The sequence below is a fragment of the Scyliorhinus canicula genome, chromosome 7, assembly GCF_902713615.1.
Source record: "Scyliorhinus canicula chromosome 7, sScyCan1.1, whole genome shotgun sequence".
NCBI classification, from domain to species: domain Eukaryota; kingdom Metazoa; phylum Chordata; class Chondrichthyes; order Carcharhiniformes; family Scyliorhinidae; genus Scyliorhinus; species Scyliorhinus canicula.
Genome location: NC_052152.1, coordinates 130,111,217 through 130,136,542, shown reverse-complemented (window position 1 = coordinate 130,136,542; position 25,326 = coordinate 130,111,217). Strand labels below are relative to the sequence as shown.

The following is a 25,326-nucleotide window of genomic DNA, read 5'->3' as shown; positions in this document are numbered from 1 at the left end:
CTCCAGCACCAGGTAAGGAGCCGAAAACTGAACACAATACTCCAGGTGTGGCCTCACTAACACCTTACAGTTGCAGCATAACCTCCCTAGTCTTAAACTCCATCCCTCTAGCAATGAAGGACACTATAGATGAGGGTAGTGTAGATGATGTAGTTTACATGAATTTCAGCAAAGCCTTTCACAAGATCCTATATGGGAGACTGAGTAAGAAGGCAATGCACATGGGATAAGGTGGATTCATAATTGGCTTAGCGGTAGGAGACAGAGGGTGATGACAGACGGCTGCTTTAGTATCTGGAAGGCAGTGACCAGTGGCGTACCACAGGGATTTGTGCTGGACCCCCCATTGTTTGTCATTTATATAAATGACATAGATGACTATGTGGGGGTAGGATCAGTAAGTTTGTGGATGACACAAAGATTGGCTGGGTGGTTAGCAGTGAGGTTGAGTGTCTTGGGTTACAGGAAGATATAGACGGAATGGTCAAATGGGCGGATAAGTGGCAGATGGAATTTAACCCTTAAAAGTGTGAGGTGATATACTTTGGAAGGAGTAATTTAACAAGGACGTATACAATGAAAGGTCTGACATTGGGAAGCACCGAAGAACAAAGGGACCTTGATGTATATGTCCATAGATCTCTGAAGATAGAAGGGCAGGTTAATAGGGTGGTGGAAAAGGCATATGGGACACTTGCTTTTATTAATCGGGGCATAGATTATGAAAACAGGGAGGTCATGATGGAGCTGTACAGAATTTTGATGAAGCCACAGCTGGAGTACTGTCTGAAATTCTGGTCTCCACATTACAGGAAGAATGTAATTGCACTGGAGAGGGTGCAGAGAAGATTTACCAGATTGTTGCCTGGGATGGAACATTGAAGTTATAAAGAGAGGTTAGGTAGGCTTGGGTTGTTTTATGTTAAGCAGAGAAGAATGAGGAGTGACCTGGATGAGGTGTACAAGATTATGAGGGGCATGGACAGGGTGGATAGGGAGCAGCTGTTCCCCTTAGTTCAAGGGTCAGATACGATGTGACATTATTTCAAAGTGAGGGGTGGGAGGTTTTGGGGGGTATTTGAGAAAAAGCTTTTTTACATAAGAGTGGTGATGGTCTGGAATGCATTGCCTGGGAGGGTGGTAGAGGCGGGATGTCTCCAGTCATTTTAAAAAGTACCTGGATGAGTTCTTGGCACACCATAACATTCAAGGCGATGGGCCAAATGCTGGCAAGTGGGATTAGGTGGCCAGGTCAGGGTCTTTCATGCATCGGTGCGGACTCGATGGGCCAATGGGCCTCTTCTGCACTGTAGTATTCTGTGATTAAACTTAAAAGGGTTTACCTGAGCAGGTGATGCTTACTGAGACATCCAGAGCTGTATGATTTATATTCGATTATACATTTCAGATCGACCTTTACCCTTATTTCTCTTCTGAAGCCCCTCTCTAAACTCCTCCACCCTCAGTTGTATGAGGAACTCATGAATGTCTTTCTCAATAAGAATGAGACCGTCCAATCAGATGCCTCTGCTCTTGCCCACACTTCTCCCAGTCCACTGTGCACATTTTTCCCCTCACCCTGAACATTCTCTCTTCTCGTTTCTCTCCTATCTCTTCACATGCCATCTCCAAGCTAACATTGTCCATGATGTGCAGGTTAGGTGGATTGGCCGAGTTAAACTGTCCTATAGTATCCAAAACGTTAGGTGGGGTAACTGAGTTACGGGGATAGGGTGGTGGAGTAGGCCAAGGCAGAGTATTCTTTCAGAGGGTCGCTGCAGACACAGTGGTCTGAATAGCCTCATTCTGCACTGTAGAGATTCTATGAAACTTCCCTTCTCTCTATTCCCACTAAACTGCAAATACAATTTCCAACTGGATAAAAGCAAATTACTGTGGATGCTGGAAATATTTCCCACTTTCTCTGTCTGTTAGCTTTGACAGGGTCATTGAACTCGAAATGTTAGCTCTTTTCTCTCCCTACAGATGCTGCCAGACCTGCTGGAGATTTTTCAGCATTTTCTTTTTGGAATATAATTTCCAATCCTGGCCTCCAATATTAACTCATAAATGTTGGGTACTATCACCGTCTCCTTCAAATGTAGATGGATTGGCCATGCTAAATTGCCCCTTAATTGGAAAAAATGAATTGGGTACTCTAAATTTATAGAAAAAAAATAAATAATGCCAACCCTTGACCACACTGTTCTTGCAGACGACTGTTCCATCTCCAACTTCTCTTTCTTTTCCAAAGTCCTTGAATGTTATGGAATAGAATCACTTTTAGCCCATCAAATCTGCACTGACCCTCCAGAAGAGCATCCTACCTAAGCCCAAGCCCCCACTCTATCCCCAGAACCCCACCTAACCTCTGGACACTAAGGGACAATTTAACATGGCAATTCACCCAACCTGCACATCTTTTGAAGTGTGGGAGGAAATCGAGCACCCAGAGACACTGGGAGGACAATGAAATTCCACACAGTCACCCAAAGTCGAAATTGAACCCAGGTCCCTGGCGCTGAGGCAGCAGTGCTAACTACAGTGCAATCAGGGTTCCATCCCAGCTGAGTACTGACACAACTCTTACCAGTTACAAATAACTTACCACATGACTGTGACAAAGATAAACTATTCCTCCTTGTCTTTCTCACTCGGTCTACAGTCTTGACATGGTTGACCACACCATCCTCATCCAACTCCCTTCCATTCTCATCCAGCTGGATGGGATGCACTGGCTTGACTCTATTCTTATCTATCTAATCATAGTCAGAGAATCATCTGCATTGGCTTCTATTCCTACTCCCATGTGGTTACCTCTGGAGTCCCCCACATTTATCCTTTGCCCCCTTTACTATTTATTTAAATGCTACCTTTGGAGGGAGCACCTGAAAATAGTGTCAGTTTTCATATGTATGCTGATGAAACCCATCTTTATTTCACCACCACATCTCTCTTCCTCTCCAATGTCTCCAAATTATCCAACATCTAGCACTGGAGGAGCAGAAATGTCTACTAAATAATGGGAAGATCAAATCCATAGCCTTTGGCCTCAAAAACAAACTCTGCCCCCTCTCTACCAACTCCACCCCTCTCCCCGCCACTATTCAAGAACGAGCCAGATTTTTTACAACCTTGTGACCCCGGGATGAGTAGCCAACCACATATTGGCACCTCCTTAATGGGGCCTATTTTCATCTCTGTAACATCATTTGACTCTGCCCCATCTCAGCTCATCTGCTGCTGAAACCCTAATTTATGCTCCTCGCCAGCTTCCAATGTTCTATCCTCTGTAAACTCGAAGTATTACAAAACTCTGCTGTCCATGTTGTAATTTGTGCCAGATCACATCTGTTCTCACCGACCTATATTGACCTATACTCCTTAAAACCTAACTCTTCAACCAGCTTTGGCATCTGGCCTAATGTCTCCTATTGCGGCTCAGTGTAAAATTATGTTTTGATAACACTCCTGTGAAATGCTATGTCAATGCAAGTTGTTGTTGTTGTGCACTATCGTGAATCTGATTGGCAGCTTGACATTCAATTAACACATGTTTAACATGAACAGCATGGAGGAGTACCGATTCATCAGCAGGGGCGGGTGGCACATGGTAATCAGCAGACTTCCTTGCCCACATTTGACCTGGTGCCATGAGACCTCATTGGGTCCGGAGTCAATGATGAGAACTCTCAGAACAACTCCCTTCCAACTATATACCACTGTGCCACCACCTCTGCTAGGTCTGCTGATGCGGCATAGTGTTAGCACTGCTGCCTCACAGTGCCAGGGACCTGGGTTCAATTCCGGTCTTGGGTGACTGCCTGTGGAGTTTGCATTTTCTCCCCATGTCTGCATGTGTTTTCTCCGGGTGCTCCGGTTTCTTCCCAGTCTAAAGAAATGCAGGTTAGGTGGATTGGCTATGCTAAATTTCCCCTTAATGTCCTACGATGTGTAGGTTAGGGGGCTGGTTTAGCTCACTCGGCTAAATCGCTGGCTTTTAAAGCAGACCAAGCAGGCCAGCAGCACGGTTCAATTCCCCTACCAGCCTCCCCGGACAGGCGCCGGAATGTGACGACTAGGGGCTTTTCACAGTAACTTCATTGAAGCCTACTCGTGACAATAAGCGATTTTCATTTCATTTATAGGGTTACGGGGGTATGGTCCTAGTTAGGGTACTCTTTCAGAGGGTCGGTGCAGACTCGATGGGCCGAATGGCTTCCTTCTGCACTGTATGAATTCTGTGGTTCTAACTAAATGGGGATATCTATCATATCTGGTATAGGGTAATAATTCTGTTGTTTATCAGTGATGCATTATGAATTTGTTCTTGGATATTTGTTCACTTTATGACTTCAATTCAAAATATATTCAGTAGGAATATTTGTCTCATTTTAAGATACACAGTTCACAGTTATCATTTATAGGCTGCACCAATTTTGTAAAGAGGTTAACTTGTACAATAAATGTTGTAGTGATAATGTTACATAATTGGTCATCACTGAGCATCACTGTGTCGGCAAGTTTTTGTTCAAACTAAAGATATTTTATAAATCAAAAAAACAACTTCTTTGAACTTTTCCAAACAATCAATCTGTTCACCCAAAGAATTCTCAATGTGGTAATGACACCCAATGAATTAACAGCTTGTGTATTTTCTTTTGTGCTTCTGGCATGTGTCTACCAGGTTTTTGCTTGAAAGGCAAACTAATACGAGCTTTGCTTTTTCTTCCTCCTGGCCACAGTAAGTAATTCAGAGTTGAAAAACAGACATGTCTACTATTTCATACAAAATCACGGTGCAAAGCTTATCCATTGGCATGTGTCTTTTGGCACCATAGGATGAAGTTGCTCTTTATAGTTTCTCTATCCAGGTTGCATGTATGTTTAATTAATATTTGTGATACTGTATAATTGCACAAATGTATTATTTTCATTGCATTTGTCTCATTCCACAGAATGCTTGTGTTCCATGCAGTTCTTCGTATGCCTTCCACAGGATTAGTCATTTGTGTACTGATTTTACAATGGTCACTGATTTATTACTGGATATTGTGCAAATTAATCAGTTTTTATCCTACTTCTTTCTTCCAGAGAGGCTGGCAGTTAACGTAGGGTCTCTTCTGTAGTTTGGTCAGCTTCCTTATGTCATTGTTAGTGAGAGGAATCAAAACCTCTTTAGGTACATTTAACCTGAAGATAACAAGTGCAAAGAAAATACATCATCAGCTTGACACTAATTTCTAATCTGAATAGATAGCAATTTAATATGAAAGAGTAGTCTGGAACATTGATAGCAGGATTGTCCTGAATTTGCGTGATGGCCCGACGCCGGAGTACAAAACGGCACGAACAGCTCCGGCGTCAGGCCGTCTGGAAGTTGCGGAATTCTCTGAACTTCCGGGGGCTAGGCCGGCGGCGGAGGGACTGCGCGTGTTAGCGCATGCGCAGAACCGCCGGCTTGGTTCAGCACATGCGCAGACCGGCCGGCGTATTCTAGTGCATGCGCAGAGGGGTGTGTTCTCCGCGCTGGCCATGACGGAGCCCAACAGGGGCCGGCGCAGAAGGAAGGAGTGCCCCAATGGCACAGGCCCGCCCGCAGATCAGTAGGCCCGCCCGCAGATCAGTAGGCCCGCCTGCAGATCAGTAGGCCCGCCTGCAGATCAGTAGGCCCGCCTGCAGATCGGTGGGTCCCAATCGCGGACCAGGCCACTGTGGGACCCACTCCCCCCCCCCACACCGAGGACCAATCCAGCCAATTCAATCAGCCCCCCCACCGAGGACCACTCCAGCCAACTCAATCAAGCCGGTGGGACTGGCCAGAAACCGACGGCTGCTCGGGTCCCGGAGAATTGCCGGGGGTGTCGCTGCCAACCGCCCCCGACCGGCGCGATCCCTGCCCTCGCCCGAAAACCGGCGCCGGAAAATGCAGCAGCCAGCGTCGGAGCGGGATTCACGCCGCCCCCTGGGGATTCTCAACCGGTGGGGTGTCGGAGAATCCCATCCTCAAAGTCACTACATTAAGTTTGATTATACTGAGAACTAATATTGGATGCAATGTGCGTTTTGTTACAATAAGCGATAACCATTCACTTGTGTCTTGTATCAATTCTTGTTCCAGACAGGAAGAATCGTGTGGGAAATGTTATGATCCTGGAACGCAACCCCAAGGTGTTTGGTATGATCTGGTTAGGGACCAGTAACTTTCTGTTTAAAGCGGTGAAAACATGAGATCCAAGGTAGTTTAGAATAAAGCTACATGATTCCAGTTTTTGGAATAAACAAAATAAAATTTACCGTACAAGGTCAGAAAAATAAATCACATTACAATATCTATCTTGTATTCTTTCTGAGGTGATTGTGAATTTAAAGGCAAACTGTGGTGTAACATCCATGCTTCGCATTAAATACCAAATATGACCAAGATTGAACTCGCAGATTACTTAGCGACCTATCCAGACGTCAGTATTGACTAAGTCACACAATCTTGTCAAAACTCTCCCTTATGAGGTATTGGAGTCTTCACTCCTCCTTTTCAAAGAGCTAGGACATGATCTAACGGCTACATTGAGCCGGGTACGAATCCGAGCGAGCCGGTTACATCACGGAAGAGTCCAAAATTGGTATTCGCGCCGGGCGCCAATCTGTTTCAGATATAATCGGCCGGCTCCCGTTGGCAAGATCCGGATCCTGCCATGGCGGGAAACCAATAATGACTCATTAAGGTCAATCTCCGTATCGTTAATGGGAAGGGACCCCTACTAATGACCTCCCGTGATCTAACCGGCTCCCCAGCGTGTGGTCACGGAGGCACCCTTCAGCACACCTACTTAAAAACGTGAAGCTAGCGAACTGGCTGCTTTGGGGATTGGAGGAGGCGAGTAGCCATCCGGGCAATCAGCCCGAGGCTACTGCCCCAGTGCTTGGGTGGGGGGTCAGCCGCCATCGGTGGAGTGGGGTTGCCCCTGGGCTAGGTGGCTCAGCGCCTGAGGGTCCAACATTGATTGACTGATTGCTATTTCTTGTCACATGTACCAAAGTACAGTGAAAAGTATGTTTCTGCGGACAAGGGAATGTACACAGCACATATCTAGTAGACAAAAGAATAATCACCAGAGTACATTGACAAATGGTGCATCAACAAATAGTGATTGGTTACAGTGCAGAACAAGGGCCAAATAGAACAATATATGAGCATAGGGCGTCGTGAATAGTGTTCTTACAGGGAACAGATCAGTCTGAGGGGGAGTCGTTGAGGAGTCTAGTAGTTGTGGGGAAGAAGCTGGATGTGCGGGTCTTCAGACCTCTGTATCGTCTGCCTGATGAAAGGGTCTGGAAGAGGGCAAAGCCTGGGTGTGAGGGGTCTCTGACAATGCTGTTTCCTTTCTGAGGCAGCGGGAGGTGTCGACAGAATCAATGGGAGGTGGCAAGCTTGTGTGATGCGTTGGGCTGAGTCCACTGCACTCTGCAGTTTCTTGCGATCTTAGGCAGAGCAGTTGCCATACCAAGCTGTGATGTAGTCGGATAGGATGCTCTCTATGGCACATCTGTAAAAGTTTGTGAGAGTCGATGCAGACATGCCAAATTTCTTTAGCTTCCGAGGGGAGTAGAGACATTGTTGGGCTTTTTTGATTGTTGCATCAACGTGAGTGGACCAGGACAGACTGTTGGTGATGGTGACCAACCATTGATGTGGGGGGTGGGGGGCGGTGTCAAGCTATGCTTCGTGAAGTCGATGATCAGTTCCATGGTCTTTCCAACATTTAGAGACAAGTTGTTTTGGGTACACAATGCAACCCCCTTCTGTAGTCCGATTCGTCCTTGTTTGAGATACGACCCACCATAGTCATATCATCCTCAAACCTATAGATCGAATTGGAGTTAAATCTTGTTACCACTGGATCGCGTATACCAAACCAGGGGAAACTTCAGCTTCTGCCTGTCAATCCAACCGAACATCTCCTCCCATTGACCGTGGTGGCCTCTGGCCGCACAGCTGAAGGCTATTGCGAATAGGGAATTGGCAATGTTAGTAAAGTGAGCACTTCGCAGTTCCTAAGGGGCTGCAGGCTGTGTGTCTCTGTGTGCTCCTACATTTTGGCTGCAAAGCTGTTTGAAAACCTGTTTGCTGCTAGCTCACCCGTGGTTCGGTTTGCTGCCTACCTGCTTGACTATCAGGCCTGACGAAAAAGGTGGGAAGGGAGAGGTAGAGGTGATGCCGAGACCTAGGTGGGAGTGGAACTGAGCTGCGTGTGATTTCTAAGCCCTCCAGGGCTGAAGACTCTGCGTCTCCTCTGCCCTCCCACCCAGAACCCAAGATGGGTGTAGTGAATGTATTATGGCAGCCAATCACCACTGTATTGCGTTGTACTATGTTGTTGCCCTTGTGGGCTCCATCTATGGACCATTGTATGTATTACAACGCATTGTATCATGGTGGTGCCCCTGTGGGCTCCGCCCCCCGGAGGGGAGGTATATAGAGCTGCTGCCCTGCAGGCAGCCCTCAGTGCAGAGCAGTCGCAGGCAGCCACAGTTCTAGCTGATTAAAGCCACAGTTCACTTCAACTCTCCGTCTCGTGTGAATTGATGGTCGCATCAATTTAATCAGCTACAACATCGTGATGGAAGCAGCCCTTAAACTTGACCGACTGGAACTCTACCCACAGGCCACTGAAGCCAAAGGGATTTTTTCGCACTGGGTCCGATGTTTCTAGGCCTACCTCGCCGCCTCCTCCTCGCTCTCCGTTACCGACAAACAGAAGCTGAGCCATCGAATCTCCGTGCAAATCGAGGAAGCGACCACATACGCAGACGCAGTCGCGATCCTGAAGCAGCAATACGGGAGGTCAGTGAACAAAGTGTTCGCGCAGCATCTCCTCACCACTCGCCGCCAACGTAGGAATACCTACGCGACCTGAAAGTACTCGCGCGAAGCTGCAACTACAAGGCCGTCACAGCCACACAACACATGGAACTCGCCATTCGGGACGCCTATGTGGCTGGAGTCCGGTCCAACTATGTCAGCCAGTGCCTGCTCGAGAAGGGCGCCCTCGACCTAGAAGAGACGGTAGAAGCAGCATTTCAGAGCCTCAACGCTTTCCCCTCTGACCACGACCCCCTCGTGGACACCCGACCAGAGAGTACCCCAGGCCTGTGCCCGCGGCTGCCCGCCCAACCCGGGGGGCTACCCTGCTATTTCTGCGGCCAGCACCAGCACCCCAGGCAGCGTTGCCCGCTCGGAACGCGAACTGTAGCGACTGCGGCAAGAAAGGACATTTTGCCAAAGTTTGCCTGGCTGGGTCCAAGTCCTCCAAATCACATGCCCGACTCTCAGGCCCGCAGAGCCCGCAACGTGGCTGCGTGCCTGCCGACTCCGCCCCTTCGGACGCATCACCCGCCTTGTGTTGCCCGTGGGGGGCAGCCATCTTCGACTCTACACAACACGTGCGACTCATGGGGCCTCCATCTTGGCCGCCGTCTCCCACGCGGCCAGCCATGTGCGACTCATGGGGGCTGCCATCTTCATCGCCGCCCGACACGTGCGACCGACGGGGGCCACCATCTTCAACGCCGCCGCCCTGCATGTGCGACCGAAGGGGGCAGCCATCTTGGCCGCCATCTTCAACGGCGCCCGACACGTGCGACCGAAAGGGCCAGCCATCCTGGGACTACCCCACCACCTCGGAGCACGCCGGCTACCCGCAACTCGACGAGGTCACCCTCGTCACGCCCAAAGCACCTCTGGAACTCCATGGGCACAAAATGCCGTGCCTCTTTGACTCCGGGAGCACAGAGAGCTTCTTACACCCAGACACGGTAAGGCACGGTTCTCTCCAAATCTCCCCCGCGTTTCAAACAATCTCCCTCGCTTCCGGATCGCACTCAATGCAGATCCGGGGGTACACTGTCGCGAACCTCGTGATACAGGGTGTCAAATACGTAAACTTTAAACTATATGTATTCCCCGATCTCTGCGCTTCTCTTGTGTTGGCACTGGACTTCCAGTGCAACCTGAGGAGCCTGACCCTAAAGGTCGGCGGTTGTAGCCTTGAGACCCTGAATGTCGATCCTCCCCCCGCTCTTCGCGAATCTCACCGCCGACTGTAAGCCCATCGCCACCAGGAGCAGGTGGTACAGTACGAGCTGCGGGCCACATTTCCGACTTGGACAACGTCACCATCTGCGAGCCACATTTCTGTACTTGGACAACGTCACCATCTGCGGCCACGACCAGCAGGACCACGAGGCCAACCGTCAGAAGTTTCTCCAACCCGCCCAAGCACTCAATCTCATTTATAACAAGGAGAAATGCGCTTTCCTCACAACCAGACTAGCCATCCTCGTCTATGTCGTGGAAAACGGAGTCCTAGGGCCTGACCCCGACCGTATGCGCCCTCTCCTGCAACTCCCCCTCCCACACTGCCCCAAGGTCCTGAAGAGAAGCCTTGGGTTCTTTTCCTATTATGCCCAGTGGGTCCCCAACTATGCAGACAAAGCCCGCCCACTGATCAAAGCTATCATCTTCCTACTGGCGGCTGAGGCCCGCCAGGCCATCAGCCGCATCAAGGCAGATATTGCCAAAGCCGTGATGCGCGCGGTGGACAAGTCCATCCCCTTCCAGGTGGAGAGCGACGCGTCAGAGGTCGCCCTTGCCGCCACCCAGAACCCAAGGCGGGTGTGGTGAATGTATTATGGCAGCCATTCACCACTGTATTTCTTTGTACTATGTTGGTGCCCTTGTGGGCTCCGCCCCCTGGAGGGGAGGTATATAGAGCTGAAGCCCTGCAGGCGGCCCTCAGTGCAGGGCAGTCGCAGGCAGCCACAGTTCCAGCTGATTAAAGCCACAGTTCACTTCAACTCTCCGTCTCGTGTGAATTGATGGTCGCATTAGTGGGAGCGGCACCTTCGCAGGCTGTGGGATCGCGGGACCTCCTGTACAGAAGACTTTGCCCCACCTCTGTCCTCCCAAACAGCACCCAAGGTGGGAGAGGAACTGAGTGAACTTTAGCCTTGCTGGGCCTCTCCTGGGCTGTAGCCCCCCCCCCCCCCCCCCACCCCCCCACCCCCCCCCCCCCCCACCCCCCCCCCCCCCCCACCCCCCCCCCCCCCCCCCCCACCCCCCCCCCCCCCACCCCCCCACTCAACACCCAGGATAGGAGTGGGACCTTTCGTGGGTTGTGGGATCGCTGGGCCCCTTCAGGGCTGAAGACTCTGTCTGGCCGTTGTCCTCCCAAAATGACACCCAAGGCGTGAGTGGGAGTGGGGCTGACCAGAACTCTGTTGCTAGGCCCCTCCCGGGCAGAAGACTTTGCCCCATCCCTTGTCCTCCCACTGCACAGGTGGGATTAGCCTTGCCAGCTCCCTTAGTTGTGGCCCCACCTCCAATTCCCTTCCTCACATCTCCAGTTACCTTTTCCGGGGCCAGAGAGGATTTGAAAATTGGTGTCAGAGCCTCTGCAATATCCTCCTTTGCCTCACATGGCAGCCTAGCATGCATCTTATCTGGGCCTAGGGATTTATCCACTTTTAAGCCTGCTAACACCACTAACACCTCCTCCCACAGTCCCCATTACTACTTTCTATACGTACATCATCCTTCTCCATAGTTAACACAGATGCAAAATACTCATTTAATACCTCACCTACATCTTTCAGCTCCACACACTGATGACTCCCCAACGCCCTGCACTTTCTATACTCCTACATAGATAGATAGAACATTACAGCGCAGTACAGGCCCTTCGGCCCTCGATGTTGCGCCGTCCTGTGAAACCCCTCTAAAGTCCCTCTACACTATTCCCTTATCGTCCATATGCCTATCTAATGACCATTTGAATGCGTTTAGTCATGCATCCACTGCTTTGAGCCCCCTGCATCTGCCATAAGCCTCCCTTTTTTTCCTTATCCAATCCTGCATATCTCCTGACATCCAGGGTCCTCTGGATTCTTTGGTCGCACCCTTTACCTTTACGGGAACATGTTGTACACTCTCCATTTCCTTTTTGAATGACTAATAGAATAGAATCATAGAATACCTAAAGTGCAGAAGGAGGCTCCTCGAGTCTGCATCAACCCTCCAAAAGAGCACCCAACCTACGCCCACTCCCCTGCCCCATCTCAATAACCCCACCTAACATGGCCACCAAGGGGCAATATAGAATGGCCAATCCACCTAACCTGCACATCTTTTGACTGTGGGAGGAAACCGGAGCACCCGGAGGAAACCCATAAACATGAGAAGAAAGTGCAAACTCCATACAATGACCCAAGGCCGGAATTGAACCCTTGCGATCTGAGGCAGCAGTGCTAACCACGTGCCAACCCTCCCCTACTTTGATGTGGATTTTCTTAAAGTAGCTGCTCTCAGTCCACTTTGGCCAGGTCCTGTCTTATCCTATTAAAATCGGCCTTCTCCAAATTCAGAACCATTGGGCGGGATTCTCCGCCCAATACTCAGTTTTGCCAGCGCCTGACGGCGTGGGGCTGCCTCACAATGGGAAACCCATTGACCGGTTGGCCTAACGGAGAATCCCATGGAGTGGAGGCTGAAAAGTGGCGTGGCAGGGCGGACAATCCAGCTCATTATTTCTGGTCCATCATTGTCCTTTTCCATAACTACCTTAAATCTTACCGCGTAATGGTCACTTTCACCGAAATGCTCCCCCATTGACAATTCTACTGCCTGCCTGGCTTCATTCCCTAAAATTAGGTTCAGTACAGACCCTCTTTTATAAGACCTCCTACATGCTGGCTCAAAAAGCTCTCCTGGGTGCACTTTAAGAATTCTGCCCAATTATGCCTTTTACCCTCTGCCTATCCCAAATAATATTGGGGAAGTTAAATCCCCTACTATTAATACCCTATTGTTTTTACACTTCTGTGTTTTTCAAATATATCTGCTCTTCTTTCTCTCCTTGACTGGTAAGGGGCCAGTAGTACACTTCGAGCAATGCGATTGCCCCCTTTTTTATTTTTATGTTCTACTCATATGGCCTCAATTGAGGAGCCTTCTAAGATATCATTCCTCCTCGCTGCAGTAATTGACTCCTTTATCAATATTGTGACCTCCATCCCTTTGAAGATTCTATACCCAAGATTGAGCTGCCAGTCCTGCCTTTCCCTGAACTATTTCTGTGTGATAGCAATAATATTATATCCCATGCGTTAATCAATACCCTCATCTTTTACCCATAAGACGCCTTGCATTAAAATAAATCCCACCCAGCTGTGCCTTATTCCTTTGCCTTAACATGTCTATCTTTGATCTGTCTTCCAGACTACCTTGGCTTTTTCTCTATATTAGGCTGTGCATCACCCGCTATTGTACCTTCACTCCGTAACCCACCCTCCAGTCATATTAGTTTACCCCCCCCCCCCCAAAAAACGGTACCATCTCTTTAGCCATGCATTGATCTATCCTCCTATTCCTATACTCAGTAGCACATGGCACCGGGTGCAATCCAGAGATTACGTACAACCTTCGAGGTCCTGCTTTTCTTAGCTACTGAGCTACTAAGTAATCTGCTACTTAGCTCCCTAAATTCTTACTGGCGGACCTCATCTCTCTTTCTACCTATGTCGTTGGTACCAATGTAAACCACAACTACTGACTGTTCACCCTCTACTTCAGAATGCCCTGCAGCCACTAAGTGACATCCTTGATCCTGTCAAGAGGGAGGCAACACACCATCCTAGAGTCACATCTGCGACCGCAGAAACGCCTGCCTGCACCCCTCACTATCGATGGTCCTACCACTATTGCTCTTCCACTTTTACTCCTCCCTCTTGTGCAGCTGAGCTACCCACAGTGCTGTGAATTTAGCTCTGGCTGCATTCCCAGAGGAACCGTCACTCTCACTGTTTTCTAACACAGAAAAAAACGGTTCTTGAGTGAGCTGCACTGTGGGGCTTTCCTGACAACTTGTCTGTGTCCTCTTCTTTTGACTGGTGGTCATCCATTCCCTCTCTGACTGCAGTCCCTTCAACTACAGGGTGACCATATCTAAAAACGTGCCGATGTGCCTCTAGCAGACACTAAAGCTCCAAAACTCGGCTGTCAAGCTGGTCAAGCCAGTGGCATGTCCTGCAAATATGGTCATCCAGTCTGCACGGTGTGTCTAAGCATTCCCACGAGATTGAACTGCGAAACATGGGATTGAGCTCCCCAGTCATACTGTAGGAAACGCTGGTTAGGCCACAGCTGGACGATTGTGTGCAGTTCTGGTCACCATGCTTTAGGAAGGAAACAATTGCACTAGAGAAGGTGCATTGGAAATTCACCAGGTATGTGGCCTGGGCTAGAACGTTTCAGCTGCTAAGAGAGACTGGATAGGCTGGGGTTGTTTTCCTTGGAGCAGAGGAGCCTGAGGGGAACCTGATTGAGGTATATAAGATAACGAGGGTCATAGATAGGGTGGACAGGAAGGAACTTGTCTCTTTAGCGGAGGGGTCACTAACTGGAGGCATAGGTTTAAGGTCAGGGGCTGGAGGTTTAGAGAGGATATGAGGTAAAACGTATTCACCAAGAGGGTAATGGGGATCTGGAACAAATGCCTGAAAGGGTGGTAGAGGCTGAACCTTCACAACATTTAAGCAGCATTTAGATGAGCACTTGAAATGCCATAGCACACAATGCCACGGACTAAATGCTGGAAAATGAGATTAAAGCAGGTAGGTGCTTGATTCTACAACTCATCCACTTCATCCTGGATCACAAAGTTTTCACCTTCAACAACAAGTTCATCATTCGGACAGACGGAACAGCCGTGGGGACCACATTCACACCTCAATACGCCAACATCTTCATGCACAAGTTCGAACAAGACCTCTTCACCGCACAGGACCTTCAACCGCGCTATACACCCGATACATCGCTGAAATGTTTTTCCTTTGGACCCACATCGAAGAATCACTGAAACAACGACACAATAACATCCATAAATTCCATCCCACCATCAGATTCACCATGGAGTACTCTCCACAATCGGTTGCATTCTTGGACACACACATCTCCATCAAGGATGGTCACCTCAGCACTTCACATTATTGTAAGCCCACGGATAACCTCATGATGCTCCACTTCTCCAGCTTCCACCCTAAACACATTAAAGAAGCCATCCCCTCTGGACTAGCCCTCCGTATACACACGATCTGCTCAGACGAGAAGGAGCTGCATGAAAGGTGTGCTGTTGGGTAATTTGGACATTCTGAATTCTCCCTCTGCGTACCCGACAGGCGCCAGAATGTGGCGATTAGGGGATTTTCACAGTAACTTCATTGTGGTGTTAATATAAGCCTACTTGTGACAATAATAAAGATTATGATTATTACATGCCATTTGCCTTCCTAAGTGCTTGCATGTCAATTGCAAGTTAATTTTGAGTTCCTTGTATAATTACACCCGAGACTCTGAACATCGAAATTCACAAGTTTCACATCTTTTGAAAAATTCTGCTTTTTTTCTTGAAAACAGCACATGATCATAGAGCAGCTCATGCTAGAGCCAACCAGCGTACAGGCTATGCTAGATCTGGTAAAGTGAAATGAGACAGGATTAATTAATGACCTCATAGCATAGATGCCCGAGGCAGCTGCAATGATAACTTGACTGAATTTTGCATTCAGTTTGAGGGAGAGAAGGATTGGTCTAACACTAGTGTTTAAAACTTAAATAAGGGCTTCTAAGAGGGTATGAAGTCAGAGCTGGCTAAAGTGAATTAGGAAATTAGATTAGTGACAGACATTTAAGGAGACATTTTGTACCCCTCAGCAATGATTCTTTCTCATCGGAATGTAAGACTCTCTGGGAAGGACGTAACTAAAGAATTTACAATTCTACAAAGATTAGTGGCAGAATAAAAAACAGCAAAGGATGGCTAAAACAAAATAAAGACGAGAGAATGCTAGCTAGAAATATAAAAACACACAGTAAAAGTTTCTACATACATTTAAAAAGGAACAGAATAGGTAAAGAGAAGGATGTTCCTCCACAGAGTGAATCTTGGGAGTTAATTTTTAAAAATAAATAAATTTAGAGTACCCAATTATTTTTTTTTCTAATTATGGGGCAATTTAGCATGGCCAATCTACCTAATCTGAACATCTTTGGGTTGTGGGGGTGAAACCCAAGCAGTCATGGGGAGAATGTGCAAAATCGAGCCTTGGAATTAATAATGGAAAATAGGGAAATGGCAGATGAAGTGATCAGGTATTTTGCATTTGTCTTCACTATAGAGATTGCAAATAACATCCCAGAAATAAGTATGCATCAAGAGGTGAAAGGAAGAGATGAACAATCATCAGGAAAAGAATATTGAGAAAACTATTAGAAAAAGTCCCCAAATCCTAGAGTCCTAAAATAAGTAGCTGCTAAGATAGTAGGCATTGTTTGCAAAGTTCCACAGATTCTGGAAAAGACCCATCAGATTGGAAAAGCGCAAATGCAACTCCTCTATTCAAGATAGGAGGGAGAAAGGAAGCTAGAAACTACGTCAGTTAGCAAAACATCTGTCAAAGAGACAATGCTGGAATCTATTCTGAAAGTGTTTGTTGGCAGGGCATTTAGAAAATCTAATTGCAAGCAGAGTCAATGTGGTTTTATGAAAGGAAAATAGTGTTTGACTAATTATTTCAAAAATCAATTTTGGAATGTTAAGAAAATTAATGCTGCTCTTACAACCGTAAAAAGGTGTCACTCAGACACTGATTTTCATAGTATCAATAACTTAACCCTACGTCAAACCTCTTAATTGTTCAAATATAATCTTACAGACATTGAATAAAACAGATCAAAGAAAGAATAACTTATTACAACTTCATAAAGATGTAAATCAATCAAAGAAACAGTACCCCCCACCCCGTCAGGTTGTCTAAACAGTTCCCCGCTGAGCTGATACATCAGAGTGTCTTGGAACTCCGCCAAGTATTTGTAATAATGAGGCCAAACTGACTCAAGAGAGAACCCTCCATGACTCAAACGTCTTGAAAGGGAAGACGAAGAGCTTCTTGCTCTTATCTTTGTCTGTGATGCAGAGTCCTGAATGACTCTGGAGACAAAAAGAAGAACATCCTGAAGACACTTCTGGATACCAAGAAAGGAGGACTTCCCTACTAGGGGTATGGATCTCATTTTCTGCATGTAGTGGTATCAATTCCACAATTTCTTCAGCATGAGACTGCTCCACTGCAGACAATGGGATTGCGGAGTCAGCAGGAGAAAAGTAAGATTGCGCCTTCATCAACAATGGATTAAACTCAATCTATAGGAAGTTCCTGCATAGTACTCTGGTTTTCAAACTTGCTTGGAAGTTCAACATCTGCACTGGGGGTTGTTACTACAACAGTCTCAGTAGTAACAGGAAAGATGGTTAATGTCAGTCCTTCTTCAGGTAGTTACTCTGTAGCCAACACTTTCGTCTGAGGTTGTGGCATTATCTTAGATGTGGTACAGTACATACACTCCATGATGCCAAAATGCTCTCTTAATTTTGTTTTACTATTTCTATTGAATGATTTCTTGTCAGTGTCTTAGTAATGCGTGTGACTGCTCATGACTGGGTTTTTAGTTCAGCATTCTCGTTAGTTCAGCGTTCTCGTTATAGGGTTAAATCCTTCTTGGTTTGCAAGGGATACAACACCACCTTATCGAATCTGCCGACTACAAATTGGTCGCGGATTAACCTTAGTTTAAGGCACCGTAGTCACTGACTAGTTTGTATAGGATGTTAATCAATGAATTAATCAATTCACGCCTTTCTCTGCCTCCTTTAGTTGAATCTTGACCGTTCGGTGATTAGATTCTTTTTAGTGCTGAAATAATTATCAAAAGCCCTCAATACCTCCTCGTATGACGCTGGGGTCTCCTCAACTCCCATGTCTCACCACAGCATCACCAACTATGCCTGCAACTGTACACAGAGGATGTTCCGCAGCAGAACTCAACATATTGAAAGGACTGTGGAAGGGGTAATGGGTGTTCAATGGCTGTAGACATTGTGAGTGGTTCACTCACTGCCCACTACAAAGATGTCTCTTATTTTTGTTTTCTGTCAAGTTCTTCCTAGGTTTAAACCCATGCATTATCAATCTGTGGCCTCAGTTTTCTTAAAATGTTGCCTCCAGCATTGCTACTATGGTCTGGCTTGTTGTCCTTTAATTGTGTTGTCTTCTAGCTTGCTGAGGTGTCTCTTACTCTATGAGTTACTTTTAAACAGTCAGTAATAAATTTTTCTTGATACTATTAATTTGCAACTATTTGCACAAGATCACATAGTAAGTATGCTATATTCTGGATGCAGACTATTCTATTTCTTACTCCCTTGAAGTGTCTTGGCCATCTGACCCTGATGTCATGTTTACATCATCATTAACATCATTTGTTGCACCATTTGTTATTAACATCTTACTGTACAAGCACTCCACTGATTGCTTTTTATGCTGATATTAAAGAATAAAATGACTAATCACTGAGTGATTTTGTTACTACTCAAGTGAACAAGACATTTTAGTAACAATTACGCCAACTTGGGCCATTGGATTCAGCCAAAGCAGTGTTCTTATAGAAGGGTAATTCTTCTAAGTTTCTCTTGATGTTTCGGAAAAAATACATCATTTTTTTAAAGACTCAGAAAACCCCAACAAACTGTATAGCCCTACAATGAATAGTGGTTACTGTACGAAAATAAGCAGACAAGGTATTTTAACTTCACTACTGACCTTTGAATATCAGACGGAAGTAGGCCCAACCAACCAATAATGGGAACAGTCAGACTGTGAGCATCAAAGGACATTGACTGATATGTAAAGAGAAGAAAACTGTATAAATATTTCTTCACCAAACATTTGTCTTGAGTGAATTTGGTTACATGAGGAAAGTGCAGTATGGCAGGTTAGTCAAGTGGGCAGAAAATCAGCATACAAATCAGTTTGGAAAAAGAATAAGAAAATGAAATATATTCTAAAACATTGCGAATGTAATAGAGGAGCAGAGATTTCTCATGAGTGTAAATACAGAGATTTATAAAGTGAAGACAAGAGGTAGAAGGATCATAAAAACACATGTGGGCTTCAGTTTTTTTTTTAAGAGCTTCTGAAAATAAGATTTATGAGGTGATACTGATTTTCAATGGAACTTGGTTGGGCGAGTTAGAATATTATACCATGATGAGAGGATATAGCTATGAAGAGATGGTTGAAGAACAGGAAACTTTCTGTGGTACAGAGAAAGTTAAGAAATCTTAAGTGCTTTTCAAAACTGACAGGATTTGAGAAGGTAAATGTTGCAAAGATGTTTCTGGTTTGAGAATAGGTAACAAGGACACACAGACTAAGAGTTATCAATAGAAGAATGAAGAAGTTAAAACTGGTTTCACGAAGATCATTGTTGAAACATAGTATGTATTCCCTCAAGTGGTGCATCAATACAGAGAAAATGGAGTTCCACTCCCAATGCAAGTGGTTCCTGCTTGCACAAATCCCAACATTATTTTTACTGCCAGCCACTCGTATGGAAAATGGCGTGGGTCGCAACCAGCTGACAATGGAAGTGATAAGACGGCATATTCAGAAAGGTTGAGAAGTTGAAGGAGTTAGGTGGAGTTTGGAAGCTTTGCAAAGCATGTCAGCTCAGTGCAGTCATGAAAACAGCAGGAGGGCCCTCAAGTCAGGAAAGGTTTGTTAGCTTTGGAAGTAAAGATACTTCTGCATTACCTCAACTGGAAAAACCTGAGGGAAGGTCCTGAATCTACACCAGCGAGGGGGTCAGGAGGCAGGGGTGTGGTTCCTGAACACACAGGCTCAGCAAAGTTGTTCCACCAACAAGGCATCAGTCCCTAGAAGCTTCACCCATCTATCCTCCAAGAAGTCTGCAACTGATCATGGGTGCAGGAGGTTCAGGGGAAAAATGATGGTCTGAAATGCACTGCGCCTGGGAGGGTGGTAGAGGCGGGTTGCCTCACACCTTCCAAAAAATATCGGGATGAGCAGTTGGCACGTCATAACATTCAAGGCTATGGGCCAAGTGCTGACAAATGGGATTTGGTAGGCAGGTTAGGTGTTTTTCATGTGTCGTTGCAGACTCCATGGGCCGTCCCGTCAGAGAGAGGTTCGCCATTGTTGTATGAGTGCACGCATTTTTATAAATTCATTTTGTATTCGTTCATGGACCCATCCCTAATTGCCCTTGAGGCAGCTTTAGGAGTCAACCACATTGCTGTGGTCTGGAGTCACATGTAGGCCAGACAGGTAAGGATGGCAGATTTCCTTCCCTAAAGGACATTAGTGAAGCATATGTTTTACGACAATGGTTTCACTGTCATCAATGGCCGCCTGGCATGGGATCTCCACAATTGGAAGCACGAGGCTCGAAAGTGGGTTTAATTGTGAATCATTATGTTAGGATTTTTTACACTGCTTTCAGTTCAGGTTTTAAATTGTTTAATAACCAATTCAGTGACATTTCTTTCAGTCATTTTTTCATAATTAAACAAATTGGATACAAATGAAGTAAATGTACTCCTACACATGGGAACAAGTTCAAATTACATTTCCGATATTGCATATTTGCTGATTTTGCAGCCACTTTGATAACGATTTCACTCAATATTTTCCATATTTGGACATTCTGTAGTTCAGATATAAATTTACAATTTTGAAAATTTCAAATAAACATACTGACCATTGACCCATACTTGTAGATGCACATGATTTCAATACCTGAAAGCAGGAACAAAACACATTTATTTCAGCAGGTCAAGCACCATCTGGTAGAGAGAACATAAGAATGGATCAAAAGTCACAAGTTTTGTTTGTTTGTTATTTATAGCACAGAAGGAGGCCATTCGGCCCATCATGTCTGCTCTGTCTCCCAAAAGAGCTACCTAGCTAATTCCATTTGAAAAAATTAAATGAAAATCGCTTATTGTCACGAGTAGGCTTCAATGAAGTTACTGTGAAAAGCCCCTAGTCGCCACATTCCGGCGCCTGTTCGGGGAGGCTGTTACGGGTTTTCCAGCCCTATCTCCGTAACACTCTAAATTAATCACTTTCAAATGTGTATCCAGCTCCAATTTGAAACCTCCTATAAAATCCACCTCCACCAGTCTCCCAGGCAGCGCATTCCAAACCCAACAACTCTCTGAGTAAAGCAGTTTCTTCTCATCTCACTCCTAGCTCTCTTGCTGACCATCTTGAACTTGTAACCCTTAGTCACTCACTCACCAACTAGTGGAAACAGAATATTGTTCTTTACCCTGTCAAAATTGTTCAGAATTTTGGACACCTCAATAACGTTGCCTCTTAATCTTCTCTGCTCCAAGGAGAACAAGCCCAATTTCTCCAATCTTTCCTTGCATCTAAAATTCCTCATTCCTGGTATAATTCTAGGAAATCTCCTCTGCACTCTCTCCAGGGCTTTAACATCCTTTTCTTAAATAAAGTGCGCAGAACTAAACACAATGGGCGCGATTCTCCGACCCCCCGCCAGGCCGGAGAATCGCCGGGGGGGGGGGGGGGGGGGGGAGATGACGTGAATTTTTCGGCGGGGGGCGGGAATCACGTCGCGCCGGTTGGGGGCCATTGGCAGTGTCCCTGCGGTGATCCTCCTCTCCGCGCTGGGCCGAGAGCCCCCCATTTTCGGCCAGTCCCGCCGGCGTAAATCAAACAAGGTCCTTACCGGCTGGACCTGGCTCTGCAGAGTCCTCAGGGGGTGCGGGGGAATCTGGCCCCCGGGGGGAGGGGTGGGGCTCCCCACAGTGGCCTGGCTAGCGATCGGGGCCCACCAATCCGCGGGCGGGCCTGTGCCGTGGCGGCACTCTTTCCCTCCGCGCCGGCTGCTGTAACGGTCTTCCATGGCCGGCGCAGATAAGAACCCCCCAGCGCATGTGCTGGGATCACGCCAGCACATGCTGGCGCTCACGCATGCCCTTTGGCAGCGGTTGGTGCGGCACCAACCCCTCTGGCGCAGGCTGGTGCGGCGCCAAAGCTGCCGGCGCCAGCCTAGCCCCTGAAGGTGTGGAGGATTCCGCCACTCTTTAGCTCTGGTACGGCCCGCCTGCCGGATTCCAATATTTTAAATGTGGTCTGACCAGTGATTTGTGGAGGTGTAGCATCACTTCCTTGTTTTTATACTCTCTGCCTCTAATTATAAACCCAAGTTGTTAAACTTGCCTGGCCATCTTCAGAGAATTATACATTTGACCCCAACGTCCCTCTGCCCCTGTACTTCCCTCAAAAAAGTGTACCATTCAGCCCATATTGTCTCTCCGTATTTCTTCTACCAAAGTGCATTACCTCACATTTTGCTGCATTGAAGTTCATCTGCCATGTGTCTGCCCATTTGGCCAACGTCCATCTGAATTTGCTCAGTGTCACCCTCACAATTCACTATTCCCCTAGCTTAGTATTATCAGCAAATTTAAAGATTTTGCCTTCAGCACCTCCTCAAAATCATTCATATAAATCTGAAAAAGCAAGAGTCGCAACGCTGAGTACAGAAAACACCACTTTCAACAACTCTCCAGTCAGAGAAATACCCATCTATACTTACCCTGTTTGCTATCTCTTAGCCAACTTCTAATCCATGAGACCAAGGACCCATCAATCCCAAACATTTTTAATTTGCTCACCAACCTGCCAGATGGCACTGCATCAAATGTTTTCTGAAAGTCCAAATATACAACATCCATAACACTATCTTAGTATTGAGGTGTGTCACCTCATCAAGGAACTCAATTAAATTTGTCAGACATGACCTGTCCTTGGCAAAGCCATGTTGACTATCTAGTATTAACTTCTTTTTCTCTAACTGTATATTTATCTCATCCCATATTATGGCCTCCATCAGTTTTTCCACTGTTGATGTCAAGTTGACAGGTCTGTAAGTTTCCTGGGTTATCCTTTGTCCCTTTCTTAAACATGATGTGGCGATACCGGCTTTGGACTGGGGTGGGCACAATAAGAAGTCTTACAACACCAGGTTAAAGTCCAACAGATTTCTTAAACAGCGTCACATTTGCAATCCTCGAGTCCCCCGGGACTAATACTGTGTTCAGAGAGGCCTGGAAAAATTCTGTCAACGACTCCGCAACATGCTCCCTTAACTTTGTCAGCAATCCCATCCCATCCGGGCTTGGTGACTTCTCTACCTGGGGTGCTACCAGTCTTTATAGCACCTTTTCTTTATCTATCACTATACTGCTCAGTTGCTCAACACCCACATTTTCAAATGGGCCATTGTCACCATCTTGTATCTTGATAAAGACAGAAGCAAAGTACTCATTTTGTACCTCTACCATACCCTCTGCTTCAGTAACCAGCTTACCCTGCTTGTCCCTTATGGGCCCCACTCTATCCTTCACTAATCTTTTACCATTAATATGAAAGGTTGAGGGAAATTTTATGGGGGCAATGGGGGATCTCGTCAGGGGACTTAACTTGATGATCAGCCATGATCATAACCAATGGCGGAGCAGGCTCCAAGGATCAAATGGCCTCCTCCTGCTTCTATTATCTGTGTTTCATGGAGTGCGGGTCACAGGATGGGGACCGAGTGGGTCGGTAGCCAGTGTTGGGAGATTGCTTCCAGCAACACCCTCTTCCCAATGCCAGATCCTTTGATCAGACACTGATTGACTGAACAAAGGACTCCTCCTGAAAGATCACAAGCAATCTGCACAGATGTGCTTGTTGTGTTCCCCATGTGATGACAGGCACACCCACTGCTGAATTAATACCAGTGGTGAAGGGGCCCTTATTCTGCATTAATTGCCTTTTTAGGGCCTCAAATAGCAGCGTGGGGGAGAGGGAATGCACGGACATTCCACTACAGCGTTTATTAGGTGAAGGCGGAATGGTAGTGGGGTCTCTATCTGATTAAATGCCCCAGTTCCAAAATGTGCACAGTGGAGAGAACAGAATACAACCCGTTAACTCTTTTCCTCTCCAAGGCTGCCTGATCTGGCTTGCTGAGTACTTTCAGCTTATATTTCAGATTTCAAGCATCTGTAGTAACTGTACTTTGCTCTTACACAAGCCTTGGATAGGTTTTGTCCATATAATAATTCATAAGGAAGCTGTCGTTAACAAAGGTGAGTTTATTACATTTTTACACAAGGCTGCATAAAGCAGGATCTCACTCCCAGTGCAATCCTAGCTGGGAGGATTTTTACACTAGGCCATGAGTTGGGCCTGCTTTTATATCTTGTTCCTAATGAGCCCCAGGTTAGCCTACCTTGGGAGCTTGTACTCCATGAGTTCCACAGGGAGATCAATGATTGTTTCCCCATTGTCCTCGTGGGGTTATAACACCCCTCCCCCCAGAGTCTGAAAGTCCCCCATCAGCTGTTAATCCGTTTTGTTCTCTTGTTGACCAATATTAATTCCTCGATCAACGTCATAAAAAAGATTATCTGGACATTATAAAACTCTGCTCTTTGTAATAGTTTGCTGTGTACAAATTGGCTGCTGCGTTTCCTACAACTACACTTCAAAAATATTTAATTGCATGTAAAGCGCTTTTCTGTTGTTGTATCGAAATGCAAGTCTTTCTTTTCCCATCTATATAAAAGGGAATCAATTATCTCTATTGTGCTTCTACCAGATTTCTTAGACAGTGTCCTAAGGGAAAATCAGTTATCATTAGGCATTCAGCACATTGCTTCTGCACATTATACTTGCTTTATCATTGACATACAGCTGATCATTAAATAGCTAAGCAGGTAAACCTCCCTTCTCCAGCCTAGTCATGATGACGCAATACCTTCAGGAGAACAGGAGAGAAAGGTTAAGGTAAAAGTTTGGAAAAAATAAACAACTGAATTAATTTGAATCGGGTATAATTTACTAAGGGGCAGCACAGTAGCCTGGTGGTTAGCATAAATGCTTCACAGCTCCAGGGTCCCAGGTTCAATTCCCGGCTGGGTCACTGTCTGTGCGGAGTCTGCACGTCCTCCCCGTGTGTGCGTGGGTTTCCTCCGGGTGCTCCGGTTTCCTCCCACAGTCCAAAGATGTGCGGGTTACGTGGATTGGCCATGCTAAATTGCCCGTAGTGTCCTAAAAAAAAAGTAAGGTTAAAGGGGGGGGGGTTGTTGGGTTACGGGTATAGGGTGGATACGTGGGTTTGAGTAGGGTGATCATTGCTCGGCACAACATCGAGGGCCGAAGGGCCTGTTCTGTGCTGTACTGTTCTATGTACTCAGAAACAGTAATTACCATGTGGGTCAGCATCCATAAGGGCAAAAACTGGGATGTGCAGCACGTCCCACAGTTTCCGGAGCATCAATCTGGTGTTTAGATCTGGTACTCCTTTACCCTGAAAATCAGTCAAGATAA

The 25,326-nt window shown here is 46.5% G+C and overlaps 1 protein-coding gene across 4 annotated transcripts in view; it reads right to left on the bottom strand.

Moving 5' to 3' along the window:
- The window catches only part of spo11 (SPO11 initiator of meiotic double stranded breaks), a 109,695-nt gene that overhangs the window by 5,440 nt on the left and 78,929 nt on the right, over positions 1 to 25,326 (bottom strand). For 2 of the 4 annotated variants that reach the window (XM_038802924.1, XM_038802925.1), the window contains 4 exons: positions 25,207 to 25,306; positions 20,675 to 20,712; positions 18,715 to 18,791; positions 5,082 to 5,193 (listed from right to left, as the gene is read on the bottom strand). In XM_038802924.1, coding sequence (XP_038658852.1) covers positions 5,082 to 5,193; positions 18,715 to 18,791; positions 20,675 to 20,712; positions 25,207 to 25,306 — 327 coding nt within the window. The remainder of the gene's footprint in view (positions 1 to 5,081; positions 5,194 to 18,714; positions 18,792 to 20,674; positions 20,713 to 25,206; positions 25,307 to 25,326) is intronic. The other 2 variants (XM_038802927.1, XM_038802926.1) reach the window with 2 other exon arrangements.